The sequence below is a fragment of the Leptonychotes weddellii genome, chromosome 6 (assembly GCF_054177405.1).
Source record: "Leptonychotes weddellii isolate Sample4059 chromosome 6, ASM5417740v2, whole genome shotgun sequence".
Taxonomy (NCBI): domain Eukaryota; kingdom Metazoa; phylum Chordata; class Mammalia; order Carnivora; family Phocidae; genus Leptonychotes; species Leptonychotes weddellii.
Window position 1 is genome coordinate 50247857 of NC_138374.1, and position 9862 is coordinate 50257718.

The 9862-nt window shown below is 58.1% G+C and overlaps 1 protein-coding gene across 3 annotated transcripts; it reads left to right on the forward strand.

Moving 5' to 3' along the window:
- The first annotated feature begins 1659 nt into the window (after nt 1-1659).
- On the forward strand, nt 1660-6693 carry PRF1 (perforin 1). 3 transcript variants are annotated; one of them, XM_081824119.1, is made up of 3 exons: nt 1660-1780; nt 3185-3727; nt 4600-6693. In XM_081824119.1, the coding sequence occupies exons 2-3, from the start codon at nt 3189-3191 to the stop codon at nt 5726-5728; spliced, it is 1668 nt and encodes a 555-aa protein (XP_081680245.1). In that variant the 5' UTR covers nt 1660-1780; nt 3185-3188; the 3' UTR covers nt 5729-6693. The 3 variants fall into 3 exon arrangements, with proteins under 3 accessions (XP_081680245.1, XP_006747465.2, XP_081680244.1); XM_006747402.3 differs by having other exon boundaries at nt 1666-1780; nt 3152-3727; XM_081824118.1 differs by having other exon boundaries at nt 1674-1780; nt 2453-3727.
- Nucleotides 6694-9862: the final 3169 nt, after the last annotated feature.

Consider the following 9862-nt stretch of genomic DNA (forward strand, 5'->3'; position numbering starts at 1 on the left):
TTCTTTTTTTTTTTTTTTAGTTTTTTCCGGGTGATTTTTATTTTTAAAGGTGACAGCAGCAGTAACAGGGGCATTCAACAGATATGTTTTGAATCACACTAGATTCTAAATATGTTTTGTGTTCCTGAAAGAAACATGGCGTGTCCCTATCCATTCCTTAAACGCAGAGATGTAATTTTATTCATGCGATGGTATCAACACTATTCGACATGTAGGGCCTTTTCCTCCCTGTTTAAATTGAATTTCATTTTGAAAAGCTGATGTTGAGATGTGTCGATCTATTTTAATCGGGTTACCTTCTACTTCTGTAAAAACAACACTAATTTCTCTGAATGCCGCTCCAGAGTACTTACCTGGTAGCAGTCTCTGAAAAGTTTCAAAGATCTTAATATATGTCTTCACGCTGCCATGCAAACAACAACCCAACTCCTGTTTACGTCCATGTGACAAAATTAGGCACAGACAGATAGAACGCGGTCAGGAGGCTACAATTTCTGGAGGGGGGCGGAACCTCGGGGATGAGATGGCGTCCAGGTTCCCAGAAGGCAGCATAAGCCCCTGTTCCTGTAAGAGCAAGGCCCTCATGGGGGGACAAAGACTCAAGGGGTGAGCCACCCCTTGGTGTCACATGTGGTCTGGGGCCTGTGGGTATTTGTTCCCGTCATGTACACCAGTTGGGAGTGTGAACTCTTGAAACAGCCCCCCCACTTACCCAGCTGTCTTCACCTCAAACCAGTGTGATTTTGGCCCCCAGAAGTTGCCCTGTGAGTCACTCAACCCATGGAAACCTCACCCCACCCTGACCTCAGGTAAGACAAAGGATGAAGACCCTGGGCCTCTGGCCCCACTCACATCTCTTTCCCCATTTGTTCACCCACCCACTCTGCGGCTGCAACCTCAGGCCAGGGCTGGGGAGGGGCTGGGGAACCAGTGTGGCCACTGGTTCTCCTCACAAAAGGGGGAACAGGTCACTGTGTCCTGGGGTACGTTGTCTGGGGTCTAGAGCCGGGGCGGGCTGGGAAGCAGGTGTGGGTAGGAAGTGGGCCAGGAGGTTAATTTCTCCCCACTGCCTGGGGAGCGGAGAATGGTCACCTGAGTTCACACATGCTGAGAACCAGACACTGTTCTAAGCCCATCACACATAGTAACTCTCACGTTCTTCACAACCTGTAGGGTCTACACTATTATCATCCCCCTTTTCAGCCAGGAAACTCAGGCCCAGAGAGGCTAGAGAAGCTTGCCAGGTCACACAGCTAGAGCCTAAAGGAGCTAGCCCAAGCCCAAGCCAGGCGGCAGGCTCCAAGCCCCATGGTGAGCTCTTAAGCTATGCCACCTCCTGGACCTCAGACACGTGACGCTGCAGATCAGAAGCAGGGGGACTGCCCTGCTGGCCCACTCGTCAACCCCGGAGTTGAATCTCAAAATCCCCAGGCCCCTGTGTGTGCTCCACACCAAGCCTCACCTGTCAGCCCAGGCCTCCGTGCCCCAGGCAGCTCTGCTTGAGGGATGAGATTCTGGCCCTCACAGCTTTGCTTCCTGGAGGGCTGTCAGAAGGGCCGGATGGGGAGGTGAGGACAGGATGGGTGCTGGTGGGAGGGGGAGAGCGGAGGGGACCCATGACCACAGCTGGAGGGGCGGGGCAGGAAGCAGAAGTGATGTGCACGGTGGCCTGGGTGATGAGCTGTGTGGTGAGCCTGCCTGGGGGCTGACACCACCATTTCAGGAGCCTCTCCTGGGGGAAGAGAATGTCCGTGTAGAGCGTCTCCGCCCAGGACCCCAGGTAGGGAGGAAAGCGGGCATCGGGGAGGCTGCGAGCCCCTGGGTGGGGACAGAGAGGCCCGGGAGTGGGGCTGCTCCATCCGGGGAAGAGCCTGTTGGAGCAGGAAGTGCTATGACCCATGAGACTGTGTTCTGTCACTGACTTGCTGGGTGGCCTCTTGCCTGCTCCGGGCCTCGGTGTCCTCACAGAGAAAGTGGAAACGCTATAGGGCATCGTCTATAAGGCCGCTTCAGATGCTGACAGGGAAAGCCTTTTAGAAAGCTGGAAACAGGCTCCCTGGAAGATCATATGACGAGGACCAGGATAGAGATGGAGCTCTGTGCATTAAGGTCATAAACTGTGCTGGCCTCCCAAGTGGGATGACCCCAGAGCCTTCTCCTATTTACTTCCCCTGGGGCCTGCATGTCACCTGGAATCCCACCACCCAGTCACTCCTTCAGGTGAGGTGCAGAAGGCCCTGGCTAGAATGCAGGCGTTCCTGCTCTCCACAGCCCCCCATGTCTCAGAGAAGCTGCGGTCCCTGGCAGGCACTGGAAGGGACAGCCCTCCGAGGAGTCCAGTTTGGATAGGGGGAGAGTGTGGAGACTCCAGATTATAAACGGGTCCCTGTGAGGCTCCAGAGCCACCTCAAAATTGGGAAGAAATTTCTAGCCGATGGTTGCCCAACAATAGGCCACAGGTAGCTCGCGGTGCTGCCGGAATTCTGCAGAGCATGGCAGAGAATGCCAGAGGAGGCGTGGGCATCCGGAGATCTGGAGAGGGAGCGTGAAGCCCTCCCCACACAGGAGGCAAGGGCAGAGGCATGTGCTCAGCCTCCAGGCTGGAATTCGGGCTGCTGTTCTCCCATGAGGCTCAGAGAGCAGGCCCCAACGGGAAGGTGGGGACAAAAAGGGCAACGCATTCTTTCTTTCCCAGTTCTGGTAAGGGCTGAGAACGAGAGAGGGCAGACAGAGAACGAGAGAGGTGAGGTGGGAAAAGCATGGCTTGTTCTGGGGCCCAAAATGATACTCCCCCAGAATCCAGGCTTCTCTAGAGTCCCAGATCCCTCCCCAAAATCGCTCCATCTGCGCTCTGCCCCCTCTTCCGTGCGCAGAGCCCCTTCCCCACCAGCAGCGGCTGTGGTCCTGGGGACAAAGCCAGCAGTCTGAAACCCCATTAGGCCTTAAATAATGAAATCCTAGCAAGTGGCTCCTCCTGGCTGTGTGACCTCAGGCAAGTCCCTTCTCATCCTTGGGCCCATTTGTACAGGTGGGGGATGGGCCAGCTTTGTAAAGGCCATTGCCGCTCTGACGTTCAATGACTTACGAGGTATCCCATTCCCTCTCCATTCCATATGCCATGACGGTTCATCCTCCATACCTCTGCCCGCAGCTTCCAGAGCCCAGACGCCCCCTGTCTCCGCAGCTCCATGGGTGCCCGCCTGTTCCTCCTGGGCCTCCTCCTGCTGCTGCTGCCCACGCCCACCCCAGCCCCCTGCCGCACGGCCACCCGCAATGAGTGCCGGCGCAACCAAGTGTTCGTGCCCGGCGCGGCGCTGGCCGGGGAGGGCATGGACGTGACCAGCCTCAGGCGCTCGGGCTCCTTCCCGGTGGACACAGAGAGCTTCCTGCGGCCGGATGGCACCTGCACCCTCTGCCAGAATGCCCTGCAGGAGGGCGCCCTCCAGCGCCTGCCCCTGGCACTGACCGACTGGCGCTCCCAGGGCTCAGGCTGCCAGCGCCAAGTGGTCAGGGCCAAGGCCAGTTCCATCAAGGGCGTGGCCAGGGAGGCGGCCAGCAGCATCCGCAATGACTGGCGGGTGGGGCTGGATGTGTCTCCCAAACCCAGCGCCAATGTGCAGGTGACCGTGGCCGGCTCGCACTCCAGGGTGGCCAACTTCGCTGCCCAGAAGACCCACCAGGACCAGTACAGCTTCAGCACTGACTTGGTGGAGTGTCACTTCTACAGGTGAGTGCTGCAGGTGGGGGTGGAGGAGCTCAGAGAAAGGGCTGGGAAACTCGGCGTGGTCCCGGAGCCCTGGGATGGCAGGGTGGGGACTCGGAGGCTGCGTCCACCAGGAGGATACACAACCCCGGTTCTCGCACACTGGGTGGTATGGTGCCCTCGGGCCTCCTCCCCGGGGTCCCCTGAACAGGAAGAGCCCTGGGAGAGAACAGGTGGAGGAGGAGCGAGCAAGGCTGTGCTGAGATCCGCAACATGGTGCCATTTGGATCTACGGAGTGCCCAGTTCCCTCTGTCCTGTGGGCAGGAGACTTCCCATCACTGGGCCTCATTCACCCACTCGACCACGAGCATGCCTGTCATGTATCAGGCTCTGTGCTGGGAATTAGAACTACAGGGCTAGACAGCAGCAATCACATCCCTCCCTTCAGGGACCTGGGTCCCACAATCCCAGAAATGCATGGTTTCCATGGAGCACCCAAGTCACCCACCCTGATTTCTCCCACAGTGAGACAGGGCGCCTCCTGCCTCGTGGCCAGAGCTATCAGGAGCCCGATCTAGGGGACAGACGGACAGGGCCACAGGACTAGGTTCCAAAGCTAGAGGGTCACCATCAGTTTTCTAACTAGAAAATAAAAAGGAAAGAAAAAACTTTACTTTGCAAAGGAAAAGCAGAAATTCAGCATACCTAGGTCACCAAGGAGCAACCTTGGGTTTCCCTGACAGTTCAGTGGTTCAGAGCTTGGGCTTGGAGCCAGGCCACCTGGGTTCAAGTTGTCTTTCTATCACTTACATGTGACCTTGGGCAACCTTGAGGGATGGCTGAATGGGGAAAACTAACCACTGCTGGCCCATCTGATGTTTCTCTCCCCTTCCAGTTTTCACCTGGTACACTCTCCCCCACTCCACCCCAACTTCCAGAAGGCCCTCAGTGACCTGCCCCCCAACTTCAACACCTCCACAGAGGCTGACTACATCAGGCTCATCTCCCACTATGGCACCCACTTCATCCGGTCCCTGGAGCTGGGCGGCCGGGTCTCGGCCCTCACTGCCCTGCGCACCTGTGAGTTGGCCCTGAACGGGCTCACAGCCAATGAGGTGGAGGACTGCCTGGCCGTCGAGGCCCAGGTCAGCATCAGTGGCCGCGCCAGCTCTTCATCAGAATTCAAGGCCTGTGAGGAAAAGAAGAAGCAGCACAAGATGGAGACCTCCTTCCACCAGTCCTACCGGGAACGCTTTTCCCAAATAGTCGGGGGCCACCACACCTCCGTGGGCGACCTGCTGTTTGGGAACCAGGCCGGGCCGGAGCAGTTCTCAGCCTGGATGGACTCACTGCTGGCCAGACCCGGCCTGGTGGACTACACCCTGGAGCCTCTGCACGTGCTCGTGGAGAGCCGGGACCCACGGCGGGAGTCGCTGAGGCGGGCCGTGAGCAAGTACGTGATGGACAGGGCCCGGTGGAAGGACTGCAGCAGGCCCTGCCCCCCGGGGCAGCAGAAGAGCCCCCATAACCCATGCCAGTGTGTGTGCCCCAGCTCGGCGGCCACCAACCAGGACTGCTGTCCCCGGCAGAGGGGCCTGGCCCACTTGGAGGTGATGAAATTCCAGGCGACGGGCCTGTGGGGAGACCACTTCACTGCTACAGATGCCTATCTGAAAGTCTTCTTTGGAGACCAGGAGCTGAGAACCAACACGGTGTGGAACAGTAACCACCCCCAGTGGGAGACACGGCTGGACTTCGGGGACGTGCTCCTGTCCACGGAGAGGCCCCTGCGGGTGCAGGTCTGGGACGAAGACAGAGGCTGGGACGACGACCTCCTCGGCACCTGCGACCAGAAAGCGCAGTCGGGCTCCCATAAGGTGATGTGCAACCTGAACCACGGTCACCTGAGATTCTTCTACCACGCCAAGTGCTTGCCTCACCTGGAGGGGGCAACCTGCCTGCAGTATGCCCCCCACGGTCTTCTGGGGGCGCCTCCAGGAAACCGGAGTGGGCCAGTGTGGTGAGCGCAGTGGGCCTTGAGAGGACCAGGGGACCTCTGCCTGGACTGAATGGGGTCCTCACGGAGGGAGCCAGGGCCTCTCTCCATATCCCCAGTAGATAGATGGAAAACTGAGGCTTACTTTTTTTTTTTTTCTTCAACGAAGTGGCTGAATTTCCAGGCCAGCCCTGAGTCTCCTGTCCAAACTGCCTTAGCTCTCTGATATTCTCGAGCCCTGGAAATGAGCTGGGGCCAGGCCACGCCCTCTAGCGCCTGCTACCCACGCCACAGCCTGGGTCAGGAGCTGGGCAGAAGGCCAGGAGGCCCTTCCTCCCAGACTGCTTGCTGTCACTGAAGACTTTCCCTTGCAGCCCTTGCCCGCATGGGGAATTCTCCATCCCACTGGGTCTAACCCTGCCCGTCCCGGCTGCTCTGCTTGCTCTCTCTTCTTCGCCCAGCAGCTGTGCCCCTCAGCCAAATCTGGGACTGTCTGGACCGGCCTCGCATGTGCACAGCCTGACGGAGGACTTATATCCTTGCTGTGATGGCCACCGTCATGGCCGTCCCTGTGGCAGAGGAGAGGGCCGGGACCAAACGCGGCCGGAGAGACGGACGTCTACATCAGCAACCCTACGCAGCAGGACAGGGCGCTCACCCCGGAGCAGGCCAGCAAGTGGCTTTCCACTTGCGCTGGAAACGTGGGGACCCAAAATATTTCACTTCCCTCGAAACTCCTGATTGGAGACCCAGCAGCACAAACTCGGGGAGAAAGGCAACAGACGTTCAGCCCCTAGCCGGGTGGCCACAAGGAATGGTGAGGACTATGGTGAGCTGATTTATGGAGCTCTGGCCCCGCCAGGCATTCCCAGACAGGAGGGCTGGCAGGGCTGGGGATTTCTGAAAGTAGCCAGAAACCCCAAATTAACTTCTCTAATTGTTGGCAATGCAGTTCCCTTTGTAAAAATAAACCTACGTACAAGTCACAGAGAACGTGTGTGCAGGCCGAAATCGATCCAGAGCCATCAGCTTGAAAGCTGTCATTTCACCAGAACCCATGTGACGGGCTGAAGAGCTCTCCCTCGTCCCCCATAGTTGGAGGGGAGAAGGCAGTGGCTCCAACTAGGGGGTGACTGAGGCTTCCTGGCCTTGGCATGTAGGGAACCCCAGAGCCTCAGGGGTCTGCCCTCAAATGAAATGGTCTTTGTTTCACACACTTGGGACACAGGCCCCATGGGGGTGGGTGGCGAGATTCAGGCAGCCTGCTAGAACTGGCAGGATTGGGCCGGGCAGGGCTGCCGTCAGAGGGGCCCTGGGTTGCTGGCCTGGCTTCCTGACTCTCTCCGAAACTCCCTGCAAATTAAGGCCCTTGAGGTTTGTGTGGACCCATACTCTCAAAAGCCCAGCAGTCATGTTACACTGACCCCGAATCCCCAAGGGGGGTGGGGGCAGGAGGGACTGGCTGGCTCTAAAAGGCTGGTTGAAGCCAATGTTCTTACACCTTTCCCTTCACAGCCACGCGCACAAACAAGAGCACAAGAAAAATCTTGAAAGGTCATGCAGGCTGCTGCGCTCATTGAAAATAAACATGGGTGTGGGCCGTAGCCCCCTGGGAAAGCAGGCCTGGCTCGGGGGACTGCTCTGACTGAAGAGGGGAGCCTTGTTTAAGTGCCCACGGGATCAGTGACCTCCAGCAATCGCTTTGTTCCCTGGGCCTTGGTTTCCCCAGAAGGATACTCTTCATTTTTCTCCGTTCCCAGGACTGTATGGAAGGGGGCCACAAGCCTTTCTAGAAGGTCAGTGTTCCATAAAGGGTACTGAAAGGCCATCTTGTTACCCCTCCTGGTGTTCCATCTAGGGAAGCTGGGACCCGGAGGATGGAGCTGCGGTTGTAGAAGTTACTAGCACAGTCAGGTCTCCGAGTCCTGCGCACGGTGCTCCGAGCCCCAGTCTTGGGAGAGACCAGCAAGCCTCTAGAAAAAGGGCCCTTGGGCGAAAAGGTGTGGGATGGCCAGGGAGGAGGAATGGGCCGACCTTGTTGAGGGGCAGCTCGCCCTCAGCCCCAATTCGAGACCCAGTGTGACATTTCCCCTTCCAACCCACACAGACTGGAAGACTGTCAGCCCGAGGCCCCTTGTTTGCTTGGGGAGTTCCCTGCTGGGCCAGATCGCTTCCATCGGCCCTCCTCAGGCTCTGTCCTCACCCTGTCCCACCCTGCTCTGGCCTGGGAGGCTGATCTGTCCGCACCCGTCTCTAGGGGGCAAGAGATCGGAGGCTTGGGGGGGTTGGTGGGAATTTCAGAGACTCGAGCTTTTGCTCCCCTCCAGTCTCTCAGTGAGGTGGCCCGGGTCCAGCTGGGTCACTGCTCTTCCCAGGGGGCTTCTGCCTGTCTCTGGGCAACTGCCCCCCTCTCTCACCCTTTCAGACCCGGGGATGGTAGCAGTTCCACTGTACCAATCCTGAGTTACTGCACTATCCCATGTGTTTCTCTATAACCCCCCTCTGTACACAGGCCTTTTAGAAACAACCCTCCCTGAAATTATTACAATTTGAATTTGCCACTGGCTTCTCTATGGCCTGAATGTTTGTGTCCCCTCAAAAGTCACAGGCTGAAATAGTAGCCCCCACGGTGATTGCCTCAGGAGGTGGGTGCTGTGGGAGGGCATGTGAGCAGGATTAGTGCCGTCGTAAAAGAGGCCCCAGAGAGATTTCAGGCCCCTTCCACCGTTGGAGGACCCATGGGAAGGTGCTCTCTACAAACAGAAAACAGGCCCACTGAATCCACCGACACCTTGACCTGGGACTTCCAGACTCCAGAATGGAGAGGAACGTATTTCTCCCATGCGTAAGCCACCCAGTCTGTGATATTTTGTTGAAACAGCCCCAGTGAACCGATAGGGGCCCTGATGACACACCGCCTATGAGTCCCGGTGGAAAGCAGAGCCCCACCCCCCCAGCAGCTGGAAATGCCCGACTCTTTTGCTTCCCCGTCCTCCCCTGCAAGTAGGAAAGGACACGCGATGGGGTCTGTCCGTAGGAGGCACCTGCCCCAGGTATGGGGTCCCTTCAGGAGCAGAGGTGAGCCAAAGTTTCGAGGATAGGTGATTTATGGGAGAGGCAATCCCAGAAAGCCCAGCAGGGGAGAGGACGAGTGAGCCAGGGAAGGGACGGTGACCCACCATTCAGCAAGTCACCACCGTGGGCCCCCAGAGCCAACGAAGAACACGCACCTCGGAGTTATCCCAGCTCCGCGTGGAGGGAGTTGGGCAGCAGTTTATAGCACCTCCCATCAGTCATTGGTTAGAGCTACATTCTTTTTCTAGTGAGTTTATCCAGACTTGGCTTCTCTTTCTGGCAAAGAAAAACCCTGGCTTGATGACACCGTCCATCTTCTCCCTCACTACTTCAACACTCCCGTCCCCTTTCCCAACCATCCTTCCACCCCCATCTGTCCTTAGAAGCTGCTCACTTGTCCCCAGCACTCCCCCCGCCCCCTTCCCAAGCACACAGAGCACAGAACGCTGGGACCACTCACAGGTGCCATCCTTGAGCAGATGGTTACAGAGCACCTTCTGTAAACCAGGCCCCGCAAACTAGCCGTGCAGCCCACCTGCCCTCTGGCGGCCTGTCTGACCGGGAGACAGAGGTGGACTTGGAGGACGGTCCAGGGGGCAGGGTGGCGTTCAGACTGGGGGGGCGGGGCGGGGGGGGGTCTCGGCTGCATTGCTTTTTTCTCATCCCCCGTCCTAGGTCCAAGTGATCACTCCTCAGACCTGGGGCTGGCACCGAGCACAGCCCAGTTTGGGGTTTTTTTAAAGTAGTTCCTTCACAGCACCTTCATCTCCCTTCAAACCCGCTGAGTGATCTCTGGGGTGCGGCCCCGCTGCCCTGGAGGCTGCAAAGGGGGACCTGCTGGAGAACAGGCAGTGTGGGCGTGGGGAGAGCCCTCTGGGAGGCGCAGGGGCCCTTGCAGCTTTGGGAGGTGTGCATCCTCTCCACAGTGTTCCTGAATCCCCCCCGTCTGTCACCCAACCCTGGGCATTTCCGCATCCCGACATTTGTGCCCTTCTGCTCATAACCTCAGCCTCCCCGGGACAGCAACATCTCCCGGACATGTCTTCCTGTGGGCTCCTCACAGATCCCTGGGCTCCTGTCTGCTTCT

What these genes read in the sequence shown, in the direction of transcription:
- PRF1 (XM_081824119.1), top strand. Translation starts at nt 3,189, where the DNA reads ATGGGTGCCCGCCTGTTCCTCCTGGGCCTCCTCCTGCTGCTGCTGCCC. An exon ending in GTGGAGTGTCACTTCTACAG is followed by an intron (nt 3,728 to 4,599) that starts GTGAGTGCTGCA and finishes CTCCCCTTCCAG; the next exon opens with TTTTCACCTGGTACACTCTC.